The sequence below is a fragment of the Dermacentor silvarum genome, chromosome 6 (assembly GCF_013339745.2).
Source record: "Dermacentor silvarum isolate Dsil-2018 chromosome 6, BIME_Dsil_1.4, whole genome shotgun sequence".
NCBI lineage: Eukaryota > Metazoa > Arthropoda > Arachnida > Ixodida > Ixodidae > Dermacentor > Dermacentor silvarum.
In genome coordinates, this window is record NC_051159.1 from 145349762 (window position 1) to 145376088 (window position 26327).

Sequence of the window (26327 nt, forward strand, 5' to 3'; positions counted from 1 at the left end):
GTTGTGTTGAATGCTGGCAGTTAAGTGCCTTAAATTGAACTCGTTTCATTATATAACTTCCAGTGCGTAAATTACACAGCTTGGGATATGTGTGGCACTAAATCTAGCTGAAATTTGCTTACTCAAGCTCACCATGCATACTGGTTTATTTCATGTTCTAAGCAATTACTTTTCTGTTATATCTCAGAAGCACTGAACCATAATTACAGCCTAAATGAGACTAGTGATTGCCACACAGTGCTTTTGCAATGAAAAATGAGCTTCAAGAAGGTTCACAAATATGCACATGGTCGTCGAAAGCCAGATGGATGAAGTTTCACCAACTCCATGCACTGACACATCTTCCATGCCTTGCAAAACTTGAAACGCCATTCTTACACTTGCACGTGACAACTACTGCCAAATTTCCCTATAGTAGTCTTAGTATAAAACATTTATGTTCAACCCGCATCGGTGGTGCAGTAGCTATAATAGTCTGCTGTGGGCCTTGAGGTTGCGGGTTCGATTCCCGGCTGTGATGGCTGCGTTTCGATGGCCGTGAAAGGCAAAAATGCTCGTGTAGTTAAATTTAGTGAACATTACGGAAACCCATGGGGAAAATTAATCCGGAGGCATCCACAACGGCGTCTGTTATGGCCCCAGTCTCGCTTTCGTACATTAAACCACACAAACCAATTAATCAATCGTGTTCAAAGGTGACAGATTTGTGCCTAGTGTGTTACAACCAGAGTTCTCACCACAGTGGGCAGCGGTGGTTTTGCCGCCCACCTCTCGGGGACAACTTTCTGTGCCTATGCAGTGGAAGCTATGCGTGTAAGAGGCCGGCTTCCACAAGTGCGCTGTTACGGACAAGCATGGATGCCGCTCTTCTTGTTTATGTCTATCTTGTTTTTATGTCGTTTTTCCTTCTGCTCTTTCCCATATAATACCTTGCATCAGACAATAAAATTTCAGTTGGCAGTAAGCGCTTGTCCTAGTTTATCTGTGTCCCACATCCTGCTTCGTGCTATACCACATAGCGTTGTTAAAATGACACAGGAACTGAATAGGGATCGTTATTCTGAAAAGTTCGGTACTCTGAAGTTCCTACTACTGAAATATTTTTACATTGAAACTATAAGCACTCAGCTGGGGATTTCTGATAAGTTAGTTAATCTGAAAAGTTTGTTAATGTGATGTTTATAGTAACGAGGTTTCTCTGTATTTTGGACACAAGTTGAAATCTGCCATGTTGTTGAAACCTCAAGGTCGCATAATCTGATTGGCTAAGAGCAGCCTGCGAGCATGCTCTCAATCAATCAGATGAGGCAACCTTGAGTTTTCAACAATATGGCGGATTTCAACAAGTACCCAGAATAGCACCCCAATAAGCTGCATTTGCAGAAATCTCTGCATTGTCTGCAAGTCTTTTGCATTGTTGCGGTGTGTGATTGTGCTTGAACATCTGTTGCATTGTCATTAATCAGTATGTGCCTCTGCCCCCCCCCCTTTGGTCCTCAAATGTCCACCTCTATAAATTTTCTGGGAAGAACCCTGGTTACAACGTATGCCTGCCATTTGACATTTTGCTCCCAACTACCTCCTGCACACAGACCGAGGCAAGCTGTGGAACAGTCAGGTGTCAGAACTGTTCCTGACGATGCAGAGGGGTGACGGCTTTGCCCTGAACCTGGGCGCTGTGCTGCTGAGGCTAGCTCGGCCTTTTTCCGAGCCCTCCTCGCCCAAGCTGCTCAAGGTCGATTACCGGTACTGCTCTGTCGAGCCGCAATCAGAGGAACAAGCTTCAAGCCTTAGCCTACACCTTCGTGGTAAGCTCTCGCACTTCAAAAGCGTGAACTGTGACCCCCCCACATACTGGAATCCTACGACTGGAATAGTGCAGGCTTGGGGGTTGAAGGGCTAACATGGCTGGTAGTATTACCAAATGCATTGTTCTCAAATGTGCTTCCTTTGTAGTGCTTATGATACCGTTGCTGTTGGTGTACTTCCCTTGTTCTCTCTTGTTTTGTATTCTAACAAGTATTTACCCAGTATAATGCAGCAAGGGCCATTCCATTTACATTGACTACTTAAAATTGCAGAATGTCAGAGTCATAAAAACAAACATTCATTATTATGACAATATGAAGCATTCATACAAGTTTTTGTCAAACACTAAAACCTGTTACATATTTCTGTTACAATAATCGTGTTGCTGATGTCTTTGCCACATTTCCCAACATGCAAGAAATTGCTGCCTTGTAATATGTGCAGGTGATTGCTGACAAAACACGACAACATATGTTTCCTTTTGTTCCACTTGCAAACATCCTGCTTTGCCGCTTGCGACTTATTCATAATCACCGGCTGTGTGATGGTTTCACTGAGCTGGTAAGTACAGTCGGCATCAAAAGTTTAGACTGAGATCTGAGAAAGGTTCCGTAGTCTGTGCATACAGCCCTATATACGGATTTCCAGCTTGTACTATACTCGCGGACATCTTTCTGTGGTAATGAAGGGAGAGCTATGGGGCCGGAGGTACTGCACATGTGTTGCTGCACCAAGTAGTCCGACCCTGTGTGAGTGATTTTATGTGCGAGAGTGACAAGGCATAAGCTTCAAGTAACGAGACAGGCCGTCATGCAAGCAGTTAATTTGTTCTTGTTGCCCCCTGTGTGAGCGATTTTGTGTGCGAGAGTGACGAGACAGGCCGTCGTGCAAGCTGTCAGTTCGTTCTTGTTGCTCAGTTCTGGAAATCTAGAATTTGTCGCTTGTCGCCTGGGAGTGCTATGAGTGAATAGCCAATAGCGCAAACCTGGAACAGGATGTACTTTAGTCAAGTACTATACCAGTTGTCGTACGGAACGAGTAAACAACCAAATTTTGATACATTAAAAGATGAAGAACCTACTGCAAGACCTTCAGAAATATTTTATGCTGCTCTGCACAACAAGAGAAATCAACCTAAATTATTAGATTAAGCGTCACACCACTTTTGGTGTGTATTTGCTGCCCTCATACCGGCAAATCTGGAAAGCCATCACTCAGTCATCGTTTACATGGAGCTCAACTTGTGGTCGATCAGTGGATGCGACAGCCTCCTCCATTGTGTTGCTTGTTGCCATCGTGTGCAAAATCGCTTACATTGGGTTTATATTTTACAGTGTTTTTGGTTTCTTAGATTAGAAATTGAATCAGCTTAGCTTCCATGCATGACAATTTTGCATTTGCCTAAACCTGGAAGAGAAAGGCAAAAGAACAAGTTAAATTAATACCCTATGGTGTGCTGTTTTATTTTGCTGTTGTAAAAAAAAAAATTTTTTCTCTCTTTCCCAGCTTAAATTAATGTTGATGAGAATCTCTGACTATATTCAGGAGCCCTCTTACTTGAATGTACTTTGTCTCCATAGCTTTCCTTTCGTTGTCTCAAGAAAGTTGCTCGCGAGTATAGTGTGTGCAAGCAACACATTGTTGTAGAGTTTTACTGCCTACTGTAACTACTAAACTGCTTGTAAATTGAACATTTCATCAGATCCCACAGTCCGTAAACTTTTGATGCCAACTATACACTATATCTGTTGTCCTGCAAATGATGCTTGAGTAGTTATATGCTAAATAACCGTTACAAAAGCTTGCGGTGTTATGATAACAGCAGCCTGGATGATGCAGGGCTTACTAAAGAAACATGCCTTGTGCCTCGGGAAGAAGGTGACGCTGCCCAGCCCCCTGTTACCAGCTTCAACTTCCCGACTGAGTGCTTCTTTGCTTGCCATCGGGTGCTTAGCCTTGGCTTTCGTGTGGTGCATGAACGGCTTGCCAGGCTGAGCCAGGACCTCAACCGAGTTCGCAGGTACTGTCCACAAAACTCGCCCCGTTTTCTTTGGTGTGTTGGTTGTCTAGTTTGAAAACATCACTAATTGATAGGGCTCGATGTTCCAAAAGAACACCTGGAGATTTGTTACTGGAAGGCCGAGGGCTAATGTTGACCATCTGTGTTTAATGTGTGCCCGAAGCTAAGTACACATGAGTGCTTTTTATTTAAAATTCCCAATGGAATATGGCCGCAGCTACCAGGAATTGAACCTATGAACTTGTTCCCAGTAGCATGAAGAGCAAGTTACTGTTTTGTTGCTTGATGCAGCTTTTGGCACCTGACTCATTTTGTCCAAATCTGTGTACCGAGGGTTGAAAAAGTGGGTTTCTTTGTGAGCTTTTATGGATTTTTTGGGCTGAAATTTTGATGTCAAGATGGGCGGGTGGAGTGCCAAGGAAAGGTAAAGTTCAGGATTACTACATTCGAGGAACATTCAGTCATTATTGCAGCAAATGTTCAAGAGAAAAACTTTAAATGGCTTAGACACATAATGAAAATATATGGGAACAATATAGAAAAGAAGGCCCTGGCAATTGGGGGGACTCTAGAACTAAAAAGAATTGAGGTCAGCTCGAGAAGAGGTGGTAAAGTGAGGTCAAGGACGAAAGTAAGTCACCAGACACAGTAACCCCATATAGATGGTGTAGCCAACAAAAAGTGGCCATTTAAATAGATGTATTTGATAGAACAGTGGGCTTGCCTGCTTTCTCTTTGCCACAATGTTCACCTACTAGCATAGATCTTGAGTCGTCACCTAGTCAAGAAGTGCCATTCAGTTGCCTAGAAGTGGCAGGAAGCAGACGCACCCTTCATGCTAATATGCGTGCTGCTTTCACTATTTCAGAATAAGAGGCTCCTGCAGACATTGATTGATTGATTGATTGATTGATTGGAAGTATTCATTGAGGGGCCGTGCACCTGTACATTTCACAATATACAGCATTTCCTCAGCATTAAAAAAAAAAGCTGACCTGCTTCCGTCAAAACAGCTTTCTGCATGCTTAGACTGCGAGAAAGTCTGTTTCTTCGCAGCTTCTGTGTTCCAGACATAAGTTGTGACCTGTGTAGCGAAGCTACATTAATCAGTGCCCCTTCATTGTATTTTCTGACTTGATGGATGTTTGGTAATATATTTGAGTTACTTGATTTCAAGCCGTTTTCATCAGCTTTGATGGATAATGTCTTGCTGCGTTTTTTTTTTTTTTTTTTTCTGCTCCTTGCAGGGTGTATGAGGAGACACGTGCACAAGGGGGCGAGTCTTCAGAGGTGGGCCGCAGGCTGCAGGAAAACATGGAGAAAGGTGCTCGCAGATGTCTTCTTTTGAAATTGCTCATCAAGTGACTCTTCTGTCTAACTGCTCTTCCACTTTTCCAAGGGAAAGAGTAAATCAGTTTAGACCAATAGTTCTCTTTCAAAACGTTAGCTCTCTGAAGCTGATAAAGTATTCTTTCAAGCTTCAGCTCTAGCTATCTGAAGGTGTGAACACAACAGTGCAGTGATGCACTGACACTTTTGACAAAAGGCACTGAGGTGCAAAACCTTAAAGGGGTACTGACATGATGTTTTCGACTATTCATTTTTTTTTTTTTCAGTTATAGGAAGGTTCTAAACCCAACAAAAAAATATTGTCAGGCCTCAAAGCACCCTAAATAATTTAATATAGTTTTTCCACAGAATTGTACCCCAAGTGGCACACATTCTCGAGCCTTTGTTTGCTAATAAAAAGTCTTACTTGTTGAAGCCAATTCGAATACACCCATAGTTGGAGCAAAAATGCAGCTCAGCCTTCTCTCCCTTCAGGCATGACACGTTTCCTGTCGCTGAAGGCAGCTCTGCTGGAGCCAACTTCCCTTGAGCAGATGCTGCGGTTCCATGTGGCATCAGCAACGTGGCTCTGTCATGTGGCCACGGATCCGGACTTGAACTCATACCAACCGCTGGCGTTGCCCTTTCCCGAGCATGGCTGCAGCCGCCTGGCTCTCGTGCCCGAGTTTGTGGTGGAGAACATTTGTGACTGCATCGTGTTTGTCAAGAGATTCAGCGAACGCAGTTTAGAGGTTGGTTCTACAACAGTCTATTGTCATGTAGCTGGAATGGTTCACTTGTAGGTAGCGAAGAAGGCAAGCAAAAAATAAACTTCAAGCGGCTAATTGGGTGAGCAGCTGCCCCCGAAGAAAGTAAAGGAAAGAAAACTTAGCAACTGCGATTGCAGCAAGCAAGGTCAGCAGTTGGTGAATCTAATGCCATCATTTTTACATTTTTGATTTTTTTTACTTGTGTTGCTGTACTTTCTAAATGCAGCGCTGGCAACCAAGTAAATTCTAGAACATGCCACAATCATGCATGAGCACATCTACTAGCTGATGTGGTGGGCCTGTCTTTTTGGAACGAATGGTGACATTCAAGATTCATGCGTTATAGTGAGCGTGCTCTTGTGCAACAATAGGGATGTAATAAGAAAAGGCACACAGCAAAAGTGAATGACTGAGACTGCAAAATTCTTGTGGCACTATGTTTTAACAGGCAGCATAGTGGACCTATGTGTTATGTCAGATTTTACTGTAAACAGCTGTCTTATGCACGCTCAGTGCTGATCTTCTCTGTTTTCTGTTCCTGCCTAAAAAAACCCTTACATTTGTTGACTGTGAACACCTATGCATCGATGTTACAGCCTATTTTCAGGCATCAAAATGCTTGTTTTGACACATGTGACAGTTCAATAATGCATTGGGTTGTACCTCAATCTCCACATAATTGAGCAGTGTAGTAGTCCTATAGGCAGTGGAAGGATTGTCAGCTTGCCCTTGCCCAATTGCACAATCTCAGCCTTGCCATGCTTGTCTCTCAGTTTGTAGGGCAAGACTTGGAACACCTTATGACGCTGGTGCTGGTGTTCATGGGCAGCCCACAGCGCATGAACAACCCACACCTGCGAGCACGGCTGGCCGAGATGCTCGAGGTTCTCATGACCTCCTCTGAAGATGAATCCTTCACTGGCATTGTGCCCTTGTAAGTGCTTGTTAATTAATGGACGCTAGGGACCATGCGCCCAGCAATGTGAAGAAAAGTGCTGGGCATAATGTCAAATGATAGAAAAGTGGCAGTAAGAATTAAAGATCAAACATGGGTAAGTGATACTATTCTGGTTAAGACAGAGAGGAAAGAGTCATATAATTAATACAATGGATGCCAATGGAAGAAACGCACTTGAGGGTAGCAGCTGATTAAGTGTAGTGATAAGGAAGCTTGCAGGCAAAGAGTCAGTTTAGTTAAACAGGGTACAGGTATAATCAGATACCCCAGTGATCCCGTAGTGGACCTGCAGTTGGCTGATAGCAATGACATGCTGAAGCAGTCTTCGCAATAGCAAGGTGGTTTGGCATAATGATACATTCTTTGCTTAGAGCCGATTCATTGGTGGTGGTAGTAGTAGTATGTAATGAGCCTGCAGTGCACTTGTCTTGGTTAAAAGTAGAATATATAATGTCCCATTCAGTTTTGTACTGAAACTATTGTTTTCTGATGGTTGTCTTTCCTCTATTAATAATCTGAATGACCATAGCTACCATGTGTTCTTGTGTAAGGGCCACACCCATAAATTTTGAGAAAGCAGCAAGCTAGGGGTAAACCACTACCATTTGGGTACCATTACAGAAATGAACGTTGGGTCAGCACTACCACGTCAGTGTACTCATTGTACTAAGACGGTGCTTTCCATATTCCAATTAAATTTCTTGAGACATTCTGTATTATTCAGACTTATTCACAGTGCTAGTTTGTAGAGTCAGCATACAACCAACACTGAAGTTTCAAGTGCCATAAGATGTTCGTTTTATTGATCTTTTGACATAGCCACTGCCGTTTTAGTCCATCACATGTTCCCATTTTTAAGTGCATTTAACTGCCATTTGGATGCCATAGGCCAGGCACACTCAGTTTCTGTATGAAACTTTGAGTTTCCTTACTAGGAGAAAGAGTGTTCAAAGCAATTGGTTTTATTATTACAAACTCTTTACGAGTTGAGTCGAATAGGTTCATGAAATGTTCTTTTCTCTTACTTCACTCAGGAGCAACAGGAAACGGCTGTTCTTGCAGCATCCTTTTGCAATGGAACTGTCGCCAACACTCCTTCATGTTTTTGTGAGCATTGAGATGACTGGACAGAGTGTGACATTTGAACAGAAGTTTCACTACCGGCGTCCAATGTACACCATTTTAGAGCATCTTTGGAACATACCCGGTCACAGAAATAAAATGAAGGTCAGTATTGGCTTCTGCATGTCTGTTGCTGCAGCTCTGCATTTTCTGGATGTCCATTGTAGCGACATGTGTTGTTGAGTAGCATAAGGCAGGAAGTTCCTGATTGATGCAACAGCTAATTCCCTGCTGAGTCTAGCTTCGTAGTGGAATAGTTGGGCGGCATTGAAATTTAGCACTGATGTTTAGCAGAGGCTGTCTAGCAGATGTTTGTTTCTGCAACTATGAGCGTATGGCACCATTAATGCACTTCAATGACATCTTGTTTCTTGCGAAGGTGACTGCATTTGTCTGCGTTTGTAAAGTGCACCTGGCAAGTGGGCACTGTTACTTTTACTTCCTGCCCTGTCTTCGTGGTGGCAAGAAAATTTTTTGCGAACAGCTAGTCAAGAAAGGGGAGAGATAGCGTTACAAAGGTACACTGGAGTGAGGATGGCATGGCATGGCGGAAATTGATATATCACGATGTCAAGACATGCGTTGGACATGCTACATGCATTGTGAGGTAGCTAAGTCAGTGTCACTGCCTGTCCTCTCTGGCCTGCACTTTTAAATTGTAACCATGTCCAACATCAAGCAATGCTTTTATCTCTCCATCACCTCTTACATGTTCAACAACATGTCAGCAAAATGTGTTTTTAGCGAAGCCCTGGTGCAGCAGTACAGTTCACTTATAATGATGCTACATGTAACTGAGTATAAATTATTCATAACAAACAGCCATGCTGAACATTATGAACTTTTTCATTGGCTGTGTGTAGAAATAAACTGCATGTGAGAATGCAATTACCATCACTCATCAGATGCAACAGTCACATCTTTTCTTTAAAACATTGTTTTGGGGTAAGGATCAGATGTCAAGAGAAATGATTCAAGGAGATTAAAGCTAAACAAATAATGCCAATTTTAGCTGGAGTCATTGTGGATGATCATTTTAGTTTGCTGCACTGTTATTCAAGCAATTTCATGCAGTTCGGAAGGCTTCAATCAGCAAATGTAAAGCAACTGGATGCAGAATGGCAGCAGATATTGCTACCCTTGTGCAAGTGCATAAATATCATGGGCAGTAGTTCTAAGATCAGTTTAGGTTTAATGATAACCTGTCATAGTATTCGAACATTTGAGTTTCATTAATAAAGTGGATTGGGTGTTGTGTTGATGGATTGAAGACTTATTTTCATTGGAGTTATACATCAGATACCAGATGAATGTTTTAATGAGAAAGCTTTGAAGAACAAATCAAAATGCACCAGAAGACATTGTCTTTGTTACGAAGTTACCACAACATTTCTCATTTGAGAGTTACGGCACAAAGTGATTTCATGGCGTTTCCTGTATTTTCACTTCACATAAACACAGATATGAAATCCCCATGCTTGTTGAATATAGGTGTTAGTTACTAATTTTGATAACAATATCGCTCTTAGTGACCCATCACCGATGTGCCATTCTTGAAACCCATCTGTTGAACAGGCAACTATGTATTTCTTGAACATGCATCTCTAATGTGTGTGGTTGTTCTATTCCATCTTGTTATTTGTCTAAACCTGCAGAGTCTGGCGGCTGAAGCAGAAGCAAACATTGAGTGTTCCACACCTCCCCTTTTTCTGAGATTCATCAACTTGCTCATCAATGACGCTATCTTCCTTTTAGATGAAGCCCTTTCGGTGAGTTTAATTTACATCTGCACCTCTTGCTTGTAAGGTAGTGCATTGAAGTGTGAGTATAAGCTATTTGCTGCTGAGCTGTGTGCAGAGCAACATGTAGCGGCCATCGCCAAAATGTTCTGTGAGATAGCTGCCTCATTTTATTTAGCTGGGCATTAAAGAAGTTTGCATCAAAGAGGTTCAATAAAGACCAGCACAGGCCAAGGGGGCTCATATCCAGTGCTCCAAGTTGGCGTCAAAGAGTTTCATATAAAGGGGCCCTGAACCACTTCTTATCGAAGTGGAGAAAGGCATTTGAAGTGAAAATAGGCTATTTCAGGAATACTTTGCCGCAAAAAGTACTTTAATATGTTCAGCAGAAGCGGAATTATTGGCACTCAAACACGGCCTCTGTGGTACTTCCACTCCTTCTTCAATGCCTTGCACTGCGAAGGCTACGGTCGAGTGGGGCATGCCCACAGCGCTTCACCTTCTAAATGTCACCGTGTCATGCAGTTAAAATTTGGTTTTGGATGTTAACGACGACGCTACTTCCGATTTTGGTGCCTATGATGTGCCAAACGTAAGCCAAACGCGGTTGACTTCAGTGAGCCGGAGTGCACTTAGCTAGTGGACTCGTTGCGGCGGCCGCGGTATCTACGCTGCATAGCATACCGCTGCTACGTGCAACCGTAGTGCGTATGCACAGCGTTTGCTTTGTGCACGACAAAGCTAGAATGCATGCTCGCCCTCATATGCAGCAGTCTGACCATGCTACGTGGTGCGGACCGGCTTTGTCCTTCACCAGGCGGGGGTATTCTGTAAGAGTCCACCCAGTGGACTGTCCATTTCGGCATGAAAGATGCTGGCTCCTTCTCGCTCGTGCTGCTGGAGCCAATTGTGACAGCCGAAGTGGACAGTCCACTAGGTATGCACAGCGTTTGCTTTGTGCACGACAAAGCTAGAGTGCATGCTCGCCCTCATATGCAGCAGTCTGACCATGCTACGTGGTGCGGACCGGCTTTGTCCTTCACCAGGCGGGGGTATTCTGTAAGAGTCCACCCAGTGGACTGTCCATTTCGGCATGAAAGATGCTGGCTCCTTCTCGTTCGTGCTGCTGGAGCCAATTGCGACAGCCGAAGTGGACAGTCCACTAGGTGGACTCTTATAGAATACCCCTCCTGCTTGACCGCAAGATAGTAGCCACATCCAACTTGCGTTTTTTTAGTCTGTCAAGACGTCTACCAGGAGTGGCCACGAGTGAGCACATGCTGGCAAGCATGAGGATGGTCTGACCTTAAGTTTCATGTGGATCGAGGATAGTTGAGCATTCAAAACTAGTCTAAATTGCCGAGACGCGACAGGTACGATACCGATAAGCCGGGTGGGCAACGTTTATTTCCTACACGGGCTGCCGCGGCCCAGCGTGAGCAGACGATAGTCAGCTTCTTCCGGAAGTACGTAATTATTATAGAAATTTGAAAGCACATTTGCACTTACTTCAGCCTGTTTATTGAACTTCGTGTATAAATACACACAATAACAATAGGAAGAAGTGCACTGATCCAAACACCCTTTTTGATTGATGTCAGCTATTGGCCAATAGCAGCCGCTGTCGTATGGGAATCTGCTATATGACGAAATAAAGCGTCCAGAAGAGAGCGAGGAGCAGGCTAGTGTTGAAATGAAAGCGTTTGAGAGAAATGTGACTTCGTGCTCCGCTTGCGGGCTCCACGCATCGCGCACGACTGCAAAACTTAGCCGAGATATCCACAGCAGTGTATGCCATCTGCGGACTTTGTTTTTTCGCCAAGCCCGAGGGATGGTTCAGGACCCCTTTAATTGTGGATTTGCTTAAACATTGAACAGCTTATCTTTGATGTCTTAATCTTCATTTCCTGTATAGTGCGAATGACAAGGGCATGTAAGCTAATAAGCACGAAAAAACACTGAATAACATGTTTTGCTATGCATCTTGCACGGGTTCTACGATTCCTACAGAGGAGCAATGTAAATGTGTCATTGCACATGGATTTTGGTGCCAAATAAAGAACCCTGAGTGGTAAAGATTAGTATCTTTCAAAGCTCAGGTGTTGTTTTGAGATATTAAACGCGATTCATCTATCAATCCATCAGTCAATCAATCAGTCAAACTTATGGCAGTGTCTGTTTTGCAGTGTTGGTAACTTTCTTTTTCAGAAAAGTCACTGGGTTGCGGCCCAAAAACACAATTTTTTAGTGAGAATGTAAGTGATGATGATGATGACTAGGTCGGAATTCCGCTCATGTTTCAATTTTTATAATATAGCCTTAAGTTATTTTCGGTGGCAGGTCGAAGCTTGAAGAAGGGAAACCAAACAACCCCCAATTCTCCAAAACAGTATCCAATCTCAAGATGGTGGTTCGCCTGGAAAAGCAGCTTGTATGCACCTATAGTCGGGTACAACTTTAGAAGGCAGCGGCATTTGCCTCCTCAAAGGCGGATGCATACGAGTCTCCACCTCTCGGCGCGCCCTAAAGACTTGCGTCATGAGCCGGATGGCCGGTGTCCCCGCCGACGGAGAACATGGCAGCCCGCGCTTCAAGCCGGGGCGAGTCGCGTCAGCGGGACTATTTCTTTAGTCGCGGAGGAAATCGGCTGCTGCGCTTCGGTCATCTGGGCGGGGCCTCTCCTAACTTCTTAAGTTGTACCCGACTATAGATGGCTCACTAATAAGCTTTTCAGCATGTCTTTAGAGGTAGTTGCAATAAACAGAGGTGTATAGTATATCCCCTAAGGGATCAAATAAATGGGAGCAAGGCATTAAACTTAGCCAAAGTCTGTTGAGCAATTTTACCAGGGCTATTATATAGCTATTTATGTCGTGAAAGAAGTCACTAAAAAATTCACCAGGACTCCAAAAAGGCAACGTTGTCATTAAGTTAACTATAAACTCTCCAAATTTAGTGGCTTTCTTGCTAATTTACCAGCACTGCTGTTGTGTTACTACAGTATTCACTTTGGATGAGCAATTTGTTGAACATGTTGCTGCAGTACATGAGCCGGCTGCGAGAGCTGCAGCAGCCTGGGCAAACGGCGGAGGCCAACCTGCAGCACCTTGGCATGCTGGCCCACTTCCATAATGTGATGGGCACCGAGACCATCCGCACATTGGCAAGGCTCACGGCCGAGGTGACCTCCATCTTCTGCCATCCTACCATGGTAGACCGCATTGCGACCATGCTCAACTACTTCCTCCTGCACCTCGTAAGTTTCACCCACTGCAGAGGTCACGATAGTTTCCTGCTAAATTTACTAGAGAAACTCCTTGCACTGCTACCGTTCAGCTGCCATGGGAATGATGGGTAGTGTGTGGATTTGTCTATCATGCTTGTAACTTCGGGCGTTCATTTGGCTTTATTTATACGTAATGTCCAAAACATGTTGGCCATGGCGTGTTTGTAGTTCCTGCTTGTTTAGTAGACAAAACATGACCTTCAAAATCCATCTGTTACTCCGAGGGAGCCATTACTGGGGGTTGCAATTTGTACGCCCCCTTCGGTCATCAACCGATAATTCAGATTTAATGGGAACAGCCAAAATGTCAGAATAATCGGATGTCCGAAATACCGGATTCACCAAAAAGTAAGTCTTTATTAAACGAGTGGCCAAAAAATTTGCGCTGTATACTCAGATCGTCACTGTCGTGGAGTGATGGCATTCTTAACACTTTAGTCTGTAATCCGTCGTCGCTGTCACGAGCCGAGAAACGGTTAACACAGTACCAAGCTCACTATATTTCACGTGGTTAGCACAAGACGCGTTGGTGTCTACAAGCATTTTCATTTTTGGAGCAGTACCAGGCTTGCTATCCTATCACTGTGCAGAAATGGTGCTGCCGTTCGACGTGTCATGTGCTAGTGATCATTAAAGAATACGGCCCACGTTTGTCAACACTGGTTGCTGCGTGCACATATGTTTATTTTCGGCCTAAACATTCTATGGCCACGATTTTCTAGCAATGCCTTCAATGCTATTCCTTTTCATGCTTTTTGTGCTTAGTCAGTAGTCAGAGCGACGCTCCGCACACGTTATCAACAGGATCAGCCAGCCGTGAACAATGCATGATAAGAGTGGCATAGAATTGAGCAGCAGACGATGCTACAAAATCACCACCCATATCTTGACCATTGTCGTGCTGTTGCTACAGATAGACGAAAGTGCAGTCAATGCATGTGCCAAATTGTCATCAGCGACTACTAGATCGACTAAGCTTCGCTAGTTTCGGTTTCACGGAGCAACAGCGACATGGCCAACGACCATGCTGGCGTCATTTCAAAACAAAAATATCACTACAGTTAAACCTGCTTATAACGAAATTTTTCTATTCCCTGCCGTTAATCCATAGAAGCACATGTTTTTGAGACCCCCACATAACGAAGTGGCAGCGGGAGACCCCCTTGAAATAACGAATTTTCCCCGCCGACAACCTAGATATTTCGCCCCAAATTTTGTCATTTTTGCGCGAGCAGCAACCGGAAGCACCTTCTCTGCCTCGACGGAATGCGAAGCGGCAGCGGCGCACTTGGCGCACTCAAATTCACGGCGACTGCGAGGCGAGAGTGAGCGCACGTGTGCATGCGAGCGTGCGCGAGGCTGGCCTGCATCCCTCGGCCCGGCGATCTTGCTGCCGCGGGCGTGACATTTCCCCCTCCCTTCATTCAAACCTGATCCCGCCGCTTGCTGCAGCTGGCCTAGCCCGCCAAGCCGGCACTCTCCTTTTCCAGTTGATGTTGCCGAAGGGAGTATTTTTTTTTTTTTTTTTTCCGCACTGGCAGCGCCACTTTTTGATTACTGCGCAAGTCTCTGCACTTCACTTCACTAACCTGACACTAGGTGACACTATACAACGCTACGCAGTAGCGCACCCAGGATCTCTGCCAGGGGGTGTTGACAGTTTGCCAATACCATCTAAACAGCACTAATTTCGATTTCTTCACGGGAAATTGTCAAAAAAATGCGCTATTTGCGAGTGTGCAGACGATTGCGCGTCTTACATCTTAGTTGCAGCACTCAAATGCGTAAGGAAAGAAAAGGGGTTAAACAAAAGGGGGGGGGGGGGGTTACAACCCCCGAATCCCTCCCCGTCGGTGCGCCACTGACGCTACGACACCCTTTTGCTGGCTTACCGTATTTACTCTAATCAAACGCGCACTTTTTTTTTTCGATAAAACGGGTCCAAAAATTGCCTGCACGTTAGAATCGAGTACGACCCTAAATTTGCGCTACCATATCGCCATCAGCATCGGCATTTACAAGGACGTGTGTGATAAGTAGACTGGGACCTGCCCTCATTTGTGTCATTGCATACTGAAGATGCCACTTGTATAGGTGGTGAAACTTCTATACCCTTTTGTTGTTAATTTGTTAAGTCGGAGTAAAACTTTTTTCAATCACTGTAAGGTGTCCTAATTGCAGTCTATGGGGGCTAGTGGTGGTGCTGCGGGGTTGTCCGAATAATCGGTCATGGACTGTAATGCGCTTTCTAAGTTTCCAGGCAATTGTATTTTTCTAAATGCATGAAGTCAATAAGTCATTGTGCACATGCATAATCATTGTGAACTAGTTGCATTTTTAACGCAAATATTTTGTCTAAAATGATGAATTCACAGTCATAAAGGATTTGAAGCAAGGATGAAGTTTAGCTAAATCCATGTACTACCCATCTTTCTCGTGCTGGCTAAATTTTGATTTGGCTGAACTGTCATGGATACCGTATTTTTGCACTTATAACCTGCACCAAGAATTTCAAAAATTTAGGTGCAGTTTGTATGGCTATTTTGCCTTGAGGCGTGCGCTGCCATGAAGCCATATTTTAAAGCTAAGTTCTAGGGAAGCAATGTTCTAGGGAACCCCACCTTTTGCCCAACCCCCCATCTTGAAGCTCCCTTCTCTCCTCTTTTCGGGTCGCCATTTAGCATTTGGGCTGTGTTAGCAGTTGACGAACAGTGCATGCAGCACCAGCGAACCAAAACTCTTGACCACAATGAGTTGTGCTCGAAGGCAGCCTTTTACAAAATAGCAGAAGCTGAAGATTATCAGCGTCGATGAAGAGGTGACGAAGGCAACCACTAGCCAAAGATGCAATGCGGATGAGTTGCGCATCTGCAAACGGAGATGGTGTTTACAAAGATTTTAGCATTGTTGTATGCAGTTGTTTTTGTGAGCTATGTGCAGCTTTTTTTTCTCCCCGGGAGTTTGTAATTAGCGACGTGGGTTATATGTTCACAGTAAAATACATTGCTTGCACCAGATTTCTTTTTGGCAATTTTTGTAGGACTCTCTATGGCAGTGCCAGTGTTTGTCTGCTTTTCTACATCTCATATTGCGCTTTGTGCTGAAGATGAATGTGTACCAACTTGCCTGGGTTTTGGTTCTTTTACTCTGTGGCACTTTTAGTGAGAGAGCAATTTATATAACATAACTCTGCCAACTTTATGCAATAGTGGTCGACCTGCTACATACACAATGCTGGAATTGCCATATTTTGTTCACTTGCAGTCCACATTGGATGTGCAGAAGTCTTGCAGTGGCCAGTCATAGCCGTTAACATGTTCTTGGAATAGCCTGCAGTCACTGTGTATAGTCCATGCTGAATGAAAGAATGTAAAAACTTTGCTTCCACCTGTTCATATTGCAGGTTGGGCCACAAAAGAAAAACCTCAAAGTGAAGGACTTCAGCGAGTATGAGTTCAAACCGCAGGAGCTGGTTCAAAACATATGCAAAATCTACACTAATCTGGGCTCGGCGGATTCCCAAACGGCTCAGGCATTTTGCGTTGCAGTGTCCAAGGATGGCCGGTCCTACAGGTGGGTGAGACAACCAACAGCCAGAGGGCTAGTTTTTTATTAAATTTAGGCATGTTTGGCAATGAAATCCTCAAGTTGCTTTACATGGAGCCAGAGCGTCATGCCAAGATAAACACTGAATCAGTTTTGACTGATAAAGTATTCTATCAAAACTCAATTTTTGTTAATTTTGCAGTAAGTGGTTGGTTACTAGAAGAGAAAACCAAGCCCAAGCTAGGGAGTTGGTTGTATGCACTTAAATCAGCATATGCTTGGAGTGCGATATGTGCCATCTAATATTGAAACAGTGCATGGCATGTCCTCAGTGTGTGCACAAATAGCTGTTACTTGGCTATCTTGAAAATTTGATCAGCAGATATTATGCTGAATCTGGCTTGTGGGCAGACATTCGCATACATTCCCCTGCTACTTATGCCTTACTTGGATAATATATCTTTGACTCATGCCTTTGAACGACACTCCAGTGCTTGTGCATATATATGCCTGCACATCTAGCCGATTTTCTTCACTTGACCTCTTCCCGATTGCAAAGAAGCAAGCTGCAGCCGTCTGCCTTGCGCAAGACACACCGCGGTTGGCCATTGGCTATGGCATTGCGCTGCTGAGCTTGAGGTCGCAGGTTCAATCCCAATCGTGGTGGCTAAATTTCAGCGGGGGCCAAATGCAAAAACGCACGTGTACTTAGATTTAGGTGCACGTCAAAGAACTCCAGGTGGTCAAAATTAATCCGGACTGTCCCCCACTACGACGTGCCTCATAATCAGATCGTGGTTTTGGCTCATAGAACCGCAGCATATATTTATTTTTTGTGTTACGTCAGCACCTTCTTTCACTTTCTATCAAGATTTTTTTTTTCTCTCTCTTTTGGGGCCACCTTGGGATGTTGGATAAATTTATGCATAGCGTTTCCTAATTTTCTTAATTACTGTGAACAAGCGTGGCAAATGGGAGGAGTGAAACAAGTATTTCTTTTTTTGATGCCTTTCCTCTCGCCAGTCCCGAGTTGTTTCCACAGGCACAGAAGGTTCTCATGAAAATCAGGCAAGGAGCCCTCTCTGTGGCTGTGGGAGAGCTGGCTGAGAAGATCAAGGTGTGTGTGCTCACGAGCATTCTGCATGCATTGCTTATTTTGCACCCATGAGAACATACACAGTCAAACCTCGACAGAAAAAATGCGATTAATAACAAAGGAAATCTGAAATGTTTCTTGACATCAGCACGTAACAAATATGCTTATAAGGAATGTTGCATATAACGGTGTCATTTTCATGTCGGATAACACGGTTAGTTTGAACGAATTTTGGGGCATGTCTTTTAAGGATTCATAAAAGTGTTGTTCTAGGAAAGCAAAACATCACACAGACATTTCTTTCTTGCTTTCTCAAGTGGGTCATAATATCATGGGACAACACAATGTATCAAAGGTGCTCGCACCTTTCCCCCTGCACAGGTAGCAAGTGATGCATGTCGGAGGTCTCCGTTCGCAAACATAAATATGCTTGTTTTCATATTTGTCAGAATGCTATGAAAATATAAAATCATGTGTACAGCAATTAATCCCTTCCGTGTGTTGGGCAAGCTCTGCTCATCAGTGGTATTTTGCATTTTCTAGCAGTGCCATGGATGAGCCTAGTTTTGTCTCAATGCTTAGTGGCGCTTTTGGTAGATGGCAGCACACAATTCATTTGCACAGAATTTGTTTCCATTCAATAGCTTTTGATAAATTTATGCACATAACTTTTGGTGAAGCATAATTTTAAGAAATGGCTGTGCAATGTATGTGCAAACTTGCAGAAGACAGCCTCCCAACAGAAGCAGGAAGATGAAGCCACTGGAGATGCTCCCGAGGAGTTCCTGGACCCCATCATGAGCACAATCATGACCGACCCAGTGGTGCTGCCAAGCTCGGGCATTACGATTGATCGTTCTACCATAGCAAGGCACCTCCTCAGGTGAATAACATCCTTCTCATTTGAATATCGCAGAGCTGTGCCCTGATTGACTGTGCACCAATATGAATGCAAAATAGGGCTTTGCTACACAACTCTCCTGTTGTAACTTCCATACATTGAAAATATAGATCTAATATTGTTAAAGGCTGCACAAAAGTGGGCAGACAAATGTATGCCGCTGTATTCATTTCCCTCGCCTTCTTTGTTTCCAAGTGGACACGCATCACTTAAATGACGAGACAATACAACAATGAATCCAGACATTGTAACAATAGAGACTTTAGCTTTGGAATACAACCAAGAAAAGTACCCCTCATTTTTCAGTGCCCTTTAAACGGCAACCACATCCATATGATATTCAAGTGACAGCAATGAGCAATGCGACAGGCAGACCCTGTTGTGTCGCAGCGTGGAACAACCACATGGGCGCAACATCGCGAAAAAAAGTAGCAACAAATTTACATTGTAGTACCACGAGGCCAATTTTTTAACCAAGCTAGGTAGCTTGGTCAAAGATAGCTTTAATATGCTGTCATCGCCAGTGGAAATCAGTTCCAGGCCGCCAGCGTGAAATGCTATGGCGCTATCCGGTGAGCAAAACTCGAAACACTTTCGCTGCTCTTGGTTGCACCCGAGGCCTAACAGCGTCAAAATCTAATCGCAAAAATTACAAGACAACACCAATACCTTGTCCTCAGCTTGACACTCAGCGAAGCGATGGCTGATTTTACTATTTATTTTTTGCTGTGTCAGCACAGAGCAAGTTTCAAGAGTGAATTGCGGATGAACTGGTTGCTGCCATGTTGTTGCGCAATCACACTGTCCCCTGCGAAAGTCGCCGCTTGGACTTCTGATCGCGTTGCCATTTATTTTTTGCAAAATTTTCCGTCTGGCAAAAAAAATGGCGATGCGATCCATAATGACATGTCGCCGTTGCTCGAAAATTGTGTGCATGTGGTTGGGGCTTTATGCTATATACTATATCCCCCCCCCCCTTGTTTTTTTTTTCTTTCAGTGATCAGACTGATCCATTCAACCGGTCCCCTTTGACAATGGAGATGGTGACACCCAATGAAAGCCTGAAGAAGAAAATCCTGGAATGGAGAGCAAAAAGAATCCAGTGATGCTAGCTCATTTTATCTTCTTTTAAAGTGTTAAGTTTTTTAAAGTGTCTATCATCTCTTGGTTTTGTTATCCACGTCCTGTAAATATTTAGCAGAGAGAATAAAGCTGTTATTTCCCAAGGTGGTTTTGCAACAATGCCTTTAGAATAGGTGATGTTGTAATTTTATGTCCATAGGCCTCTCCTGCTCCGGAGGTTTGAACGCTTTGTGGCACTGCCTGGCATGGAACAATGAATTTGGCTATGCAATACACTCCAGCCCAGCCATTACAGTAACAGTAGTATCATGGATATCCTTAGGCTTTGTGGCCTGTTCAATTGATACACTTGTCCTCCGTCACTGCCGAAGACATGTGGACACTCGGTGAACTCTGCCTTTTTCTAGCCAAATTTTATTAGCCTTGTAATGCTATATATGCCGGTCTTCATCTGATCACCTAAGTGGAACTTGGTGATTGCTGCGGAGGAAGACCGCCTGAGAATGCCAAGTGCCAATGACTTCCAGTCTGCCATGAAATAGTTCAGGTGTACTAATTGTTCGTGACAGTTACGATGTCCTCCCACTCTCCATCCTAAACGAGCGCCATTATTTTGGGACTAAGTAGCGCAACTGCTCAATGCGCAGAATGATTATCACCTTGCACTGTTATGACATAATTGCACAATATTGACATTTGGCTTAAGTTTGCAAGTCAAGAATAGCAAGTACTATTTCTTTATTTTAATCAGTTCATTTCTGCCTCGGTTATGATAAAAAAGGCATCAGTAACCACCCTAGCATTAGCATTCACTACCAGTTGCCTGTATTTAAGCAGCTCACTGAAAATACTATTTGGTCGGGTCACGCAGAGCAGGAAGTGGAGTTTCGGAAACTGTCACTGCTGCTGCACTGACAATCGTAGTTCTTTTTTCAGAGCTATAGAAAGTGTTGTGGCAGGAGTAGAAATTATTATTCAAAAATATAGCATAGTAAACCAACAGATGCTCCTCACTACAAAAATCTGCCAAAAGGTCACAAGCCGTTCAATTTTCAGTCGGGAAACTTCTATGCCACTGCTACTGCCCGACAAGACGTTTGCAACTCTTTGCACGCCGTTTTTTTTTTTTTTTTTTAGAAGTTTCCTTTCCTAGTGAAGTGTATAAGGTGCATCAGAAGTGTTTGCATACCACAGCACAACCAAAAGTAACATATTCTGGATCTGCACTTTTAAAAGCAGTCGCTTGGTTTCTGTACTGCCAAAGCAAGCAGATATGAAGCATTACTGATCATGCAAACAAGAATGTGGAGATTTAAGGCACTGTTGGTCAGCATTTTTACAGCAAGACCTGGGCAGTGCAGAATAATTACCATCGAGATGATGCTAATGCAGCCAACCTGAAACCCACATCAACACAACCAACTTACAAGCCACACATGACTACTTCACGATAATGCACGTTGTGGTGCACACTGAGAACAAACTATTTCAAAATAAATATATTTCATCATCAACATTAAACAAGCAAGTGCACTGTCAACTCATTTTTGACTTCTCCTCAACCTTTCTTCGCTTCAGTTGTTCAACGAGAAACTTGAACCTGAGCATACACTCCTCCTTTGACTTGCCGGGAACAGCCTCGGCTATTCTGTCCCAACGGTCTTCTGTTCCTTTCGGGTACATCTGCAGCGCAGCCTCCATGCACTTCTGCTGTTCCTGGCTCCAGTCAGCGACCCTTTGCGCAAGCGGTAGCGCGACCCTGGGCTGCTTCTCGGCACGCGTAGGCGGCGGTAGGCTGAGCTCGCCGTCCGTGCGGGTCGCGTTTTCGTCTAAACAGTGGTAGTCTTCTCCTGTCACACCCTGAGAATGTGGCAATGCGTTGGCAGCAGGCGAGTTTCGAAGCTGCTTCATTACCGACATGACTTCATCCTGGCTGCGATTCAACAGGTCAGCAATCTTCAGCCACCGGTCTACGGTTCCCGTCGGGTACTTTTTCATGGCCCTTATGAGGGCGACGGTGTCTTCCTCGCCCCAGGGCGTCTTCCGAACGGCGCCCCGGTCACTCCCGCCGTCCTTTGGAAGTGGCGCGAAGGTGTCAAGCGCGGGAATCGCAGAGCCAGCCGCGACAGGCATCTCTCCGGCCTCGGGGATGACTCGCGCTCGCCTCCGAGGCTTGCGCTCGCGCTCAGATGTCTCGTCGCACGACTCGTCGTCGCTCGTTTTCTCTTCCTCGAGTGCGGCTCGGCTGCGGTGCTCTTGGATCTTTTCAAGACACTCGCGCACAAGTGTCGGCGAATTCCACACGGCCCAGCCGAGAAACACAGTGAAACGCACAATCAGAAGGTCGTGGTAACGCGGCTTGCCAAGACTATCGAGGTACGACGCGCGAATTTCATCCTCGACAGGCGTCAGCTTCTTCGACTTGCGTTCTTTGCGCTTGAACTTGGCCAGCACGGTCTCCTCCAGCTCGTACTTGCGCTCCCAGTAGGCCGCCCACGCCAAAACGTGCTGGCCCAGAGTGAGGAGCACAACGAGGAAGAATGACAACTCGGCGATACCCATCTTGCGCACTCGCCTGTAGTAGTACACGGGCTGCCTCCAGTCGGGCAGGCCATTTTCGAGCACCGCATCGTATTTTTTCCTTTTCTCTTCATCCTTTAGTATCTCTACAACGGCGACGATCTTACGGAACTTCTCTTCGGAGCCCGGCTCTTTGTTTTTGTCAGGGTGGTACTGAAGAGACAGTTTCCTGTACGCTTTCTTGATTGCCGCCGTGTCGACATCTGGGGATAGCCCGAGGAAAGTGTAGAAGTTCTCATTGACCTCTTCCACAACGTCGAACAGCTCAAGGTCCTCCTGAGTCCACGCAGATGCACCACCGTACAGCAGAAAGGCAGTAATCGCCAAGTAATACAGTATTTTTGAACCGAGAGAGCCTACCGCGACGAGGCACGACCGCGTCAACATGACATCTTATCCATGATGATGATCATGAAATAGGCGAGCTGACAGATAAAAAGGTCAATTACAATAATGCATGTTTTTGTATTTGAATTGCGTTAATTGTTTATATGTATATTTGTTTAATATTGGCAATGGTTGAAATTAGACTTGTCATTTGCTATTTTATTAATTATCCGGCCAATCCAGGTCAGACTTCAATCCGTATGCAGAAGGTCCGGCCGACCTCCACGATCTAATCCGGGAACGACTACATAGCATAGAACGAGCAGGTTACACCTGTGTAGCCACTGTAGCGTTCATACAGGCTGAACATGGCTGCAAGCATGCTGCGCCTGACTATGTGCCGAGGTAACGAACTTCTAACCTAAATTAAGATCTTAAGTACCGCAGGCATCTACGCTGCCTTCAGTGATGCTCCAGAAAGCAATCGTTTCACTATGCGCCTGCTCACCGGCATGATGCATTCTCTCTATATTCCAGGAACATCTCTCGGCACTTTTCAAGCACGAGCCTTCTTTTCGACCGTGGCCAGGAAGCAGCTGCCCGTGGTTTCGTCAATGTCTCATAAAATTGCTCCATATAATCCTCAGGTCACAGCGGTACGGCTGGCTTCCGCAGACGGTAAGCGCTACTGGCAATTGTTGTGGCCTCTTGGCGTGCATTAATTGCCTCATTCTACGACGCAGCGAACTACGTGAATATCTGGAAGGCGGAGCGTATTCTCGCCGCGTCTATGCTCGCTATCGTTCCCGGGGCATTCATGCTCCCCTGTCCAGTGATGGATTGCCTCCTTGCAATATCCGCTGTCGTGCACATGCACTGGTAAGTATCAATTTGGTATGCCGTAGACTGTCCCATTGCTAATGGCAGTTTGTTCTGGTGCTAATTGCGGCGCCAGACAGCGAAGCATTCAGCGGTAACAAGTTTCCCAAAGATATAACGACGAGCTTACAACGGCTTGCCAGGTGTGTTAAACTTTTCTTTCTGTTCATCAGTAATTTTATGGAGTGCTACACCGATTCCGCCTACTCTGGTACAGGTAAAAGCATACTGCAGTTATTAAAACCTCCTTTTCTTTTACGTACCTCTGACGTTCCAGCTGCTTGCAAGGATAAGGCCAATTTATCGAGGCCACCTTGTTTACAGCATCTAAGTGTGTGCCGTTATGCTTTGCAGGGGCGTTGAAACAATCGTGGTGGACTACGTTCGACCTGCTCTGTTTGGCAACCTCATCCCCAAAGTTGCAGTTGGAGCTGTTTATGCACTCTCCATTGCTGCGCTCACGGGCCTTTTTTACTTTAACTTCACAGACGTGGGTATCATCAAAGCCATTCAGATGCTCTGGACCGTGTGATCAACTAGGCAGGAACAGCAGGCAAGCTTTCTTGACAAATAAAGACAGTCAGGTTGTTGAGTAATGTCTTGGTTTGTGCATTGATGGTTACACCAATGTTACACCTGTCAGCTATTTGGGTTGGAATTTTATTACATATGGCTACTGGCAGTACAGTTTCAGTCACAGAAATAAACGTGACCCCTTTCAAAAGCAGCAAGTGTGACTAGTCATGTTCTTTCCTCACTGCAGTCTAGTATAAAATGATTTATAGGTGGTGTCCAAACAACACCCAAGGTGCTTTCAGCTCCCTTATGCACTGTGGGGCCATGGTTCATAAATTAAAAACAATTAAATGGGGGACAAAAATGTTGGACTGACCGTGACCTCTGGCCTTGTGTGGTGATGGTAGTACAATGTGGCTGGAAATGATACAAAGGCATTGTGATACACCAGCCACTGCTAGCACAAGTATCTTTCATGGCCTCCAAGCTTGGAGCATGCTGTTGTCTGCAGAGTGCTTGAGGCAATGCAGTCTCCGAGGACTTGGCACACTGTAGTCATCACCCACTTGCCATCACCCACTCACAAAAGCAAAAGCAGAGTTTCCTCTGCTACATCAAATTTTTTGCATCACAGTTGTGGCTGGGTGCAAGCAGACCCAAAACACACAATAGAATTTGGAAGGCAACATATGATATTGGGCTGTTAGCAACTTACAGTGATGTCAGGCATGGACTGTGGACACCGCCATTCCAGAGTATGAGCATGTGGCCTTTGATACATTCTGCACCAAGTTGAAGCATACATTTAAAAGCATGTCGGAAAAAAAAAAAGGATTGTCAGAACTTGCCACAAAACAGATCAAATGCCATAAATGTTGCTTTCATAATACATACTTGCAATCGGTATGTAAAATTCTGAACATGTAGCTTGATAATGTTTTGCCTGCTTTATCAGTGAAGAGTAAATGCTAGCTAAAAAATTCCGGCAGAACCTGTCTCACGATGAATGTCGACATTAATGCAAGCAATGTAGCAACACCGTATTGCCGAAGGCAACCATATTTGCAATCTGTAGGGGTCATTCTGAAAATTCCATTGGTTTAGAATACATTTGTACATGTGAGGGGTCTGTGGATGGTGAAGTACGACACATATTTAAGTGCTTTAAAGTCGGTGAAGACCCCTAACAAACGTGGTGAATGACCCCTCCTGTTCACACTGTGGGTACATCTTTGAAGGCCTTTTTGATGCTAAACACCTCTCTCAAACTAGGGAAACCAGGCATTAGCAGGTCTTTTCCATTCTAGCTCGGCAGCTGATAAGGCACTCTTATGTGCCATGTCATAACTACAATGAAGGCTGCGTGACCGGTTTTACATATAGTCGTGATTTATGGCGTAGCTGGGACAATGTGCTGCTGTTGTATTTTGTATTGGTTGAACTTGCACATACGCTATTGTTTCGCAAGTAAGAGCAACGTTTCAGGGGCTAGACAGTAGCAGCATGCCAAACTGGGGGAAGTAGGCTAAGAATGCTAATAGCATTAAAATGTTTCTTCTATAAACAAACTTTGCCTCGCCATTTTCTTTTATTAAATGCAAAAAAAAAAAAAAACATTCTTGTAGAGCCAGTTTCCGATGTATTTCTTCTAACTCGTGCTTGAAATGGCACTTCCCAGCTTGCGAGAAAGTTTTTTCTAAAAGCAAATTATCAGTTGCCTGCCAGTTATAACAACCTCGTAGTAACTAGTTTTTCCAATTGACATCCAATTGGAAGCTCTAATTTAACACTAACTGGCGTGACACTCTTCGCAGTCGACCTCCAACTGGAAGCACTTACTAGTACTACACGTTTTCTTGAGTCCAAGCACAACCCCCTTCCACTGTGTTTATTTAGAGCGAAAGCTCTACTACACCATGTAATGTAGAAAGTTGGGCTAGTTGGTGATTGATCATCATACCGTATTGTCAGTGCGCTGCTCCGCCAATACGGTATGATGAACTACACCATGTCTTGCAAGGTCATTCATCGCATCACAATGACCCAGAGCCGCCGGAGTGCAACTGTGGTGAGTGTGATGTCACGCCATGTGATCCGCTGCGGAGAGGCGTCGCAGCTGTGCTCGCTCAGAGCTTTGCCACTGCGGTACCACGTGACTAGGCGAGGGTTTAACGGCTGCTTCGTCGGCGCTTGGTCACTCAGTCTAGCCATGGATGGCGTTCCGGCTGGGCCGTCTGTGCATGCACTTCAGCGCAAGCAGCAGGCTGAATTCAATCATCCAGTAGATATAGCTAGACGGGAGGCTGCGAAATCTCAAGCAAAGGCAAAGTTGGCTGCTGAAACACCGGAGCAAAGGGAGGCCAGAT

The 26327-nt window shown here is 44.7% G+C and overlaps 3 protein-coding genes across 3 annotated transcripts in view; 2 read left to right on the top strand and 1 right to left on the bottom strand.

The window, feature by feature from the left end:
• Nucleotides 1–19802, top strand: part of LOC119456138 (ubiquitin conjugation factor E4 A) — a 32370-nt gene extending 12568 nt beyond the window's left edge. Inside the window, exons 9-20 of the mRNA XM_037717750.2 lie at nt 1593–1808; nt 3649–3829; nt 5077–5153; nt 5654–5910; nt 6702–6862; nt 7921–8113; nt 9664–9777; nt 12791–13003; nt 16437–16606; nt 17603–17696; nt 18401–18558; nt 19574–19802. Of these exons, the coding sequence (XP_037573678.1) occupies nt 1593–1808; nt 3649–3829; nt 5077–5153; nt 5654–5910; nt 6702–6862; nt 7921–8113; nt 9664–9777; nt 12791–13003; nt 16437–16606; nt 17603–17696; nt 18401–18558; nt 19574–19682 (1943 nt within the window). The 3' untranslated portion in view covers nt 19683–19802. The remainder of the gene's footprint in view (nt 1–1592; nt 1809–3648; nt 3830–5076; nt 5154–5653; nt 5911–6701; nt 6863–7920; nt 8114–9663; nt 9778–12790; nt 13004–16436; nt 16607–17602; nt 17697–18400; nt 18559–19573) is intronic.
• Nucleotides 19803–21143: 1341 nt separating this feature from the next.
• LOC119456139 (uncharacterized protein F54F2.9) lies at nt 21144–22651 on the bottom strand. The gene has a single exon (XM_037717752.2). It carries the CDS (start codon nt 22624–22626, stop codon nt 21196–21198), a length of 1431 nt encoding a protein of 476 aa, XP_037573680.1. The 5' UTR covers nt 22627–22651; the 3' UTR covers nt 21144–21195.
• Nucleotides 22652–22809: 158 nt separating this feature from the next.
• On the top strand, nt 22810–24037 carry LOC119456140 (succinate dehydrogenase [ubiquinone] cytochrome b small subunit, mitochondrial). Its single transcript, XM_037717753.2, has 4 exons — nt 22810–22971; nt 23104–23244; nt 23310–23445; nt 23800–24037. Exons 1-4 carry the CDS (start codon nt 22935–22937, stop codon nt 23975–23977), a joined length of 492 nt encoding a protein of 163 aa, XP_037573681.1. The 5' UTR covers nt 22810–22934; the 3' UTR covers nt 23978–24037.
• Nucleotides 24038–26327: the final 2290 nt, after the last annotated feature.

Coding starts and splice junctions, on each gene's coding strand:
- LOC119456139 (XM_037717752.2), bottom strand. CDS start 22,626: ATGTTGACGCGGTCGTGCCTCGTCGCGGTAGGCTCTCTCGGTTCAAAA.
- LOC119456140 (XM_037717753.2), top strand. CDS start 22,935: ATGGCTGCAAGCATGCTGCGCCTGACTATGTGCCGAG. Junction 22,972..23,103: donor GCGCCTGACTATGTGCCGAG/GTAACGAACTTC, acceptor TCTATATTCCAG/GAACATCTCTCGGCACTTTT. Junction 23,245..23,309: donor ACGGCTGGCTTCCGCAGACG/GTAAGCGCTACT, acceptor TCTACGACGCAG/CGAACTACGTGAATATCTGG.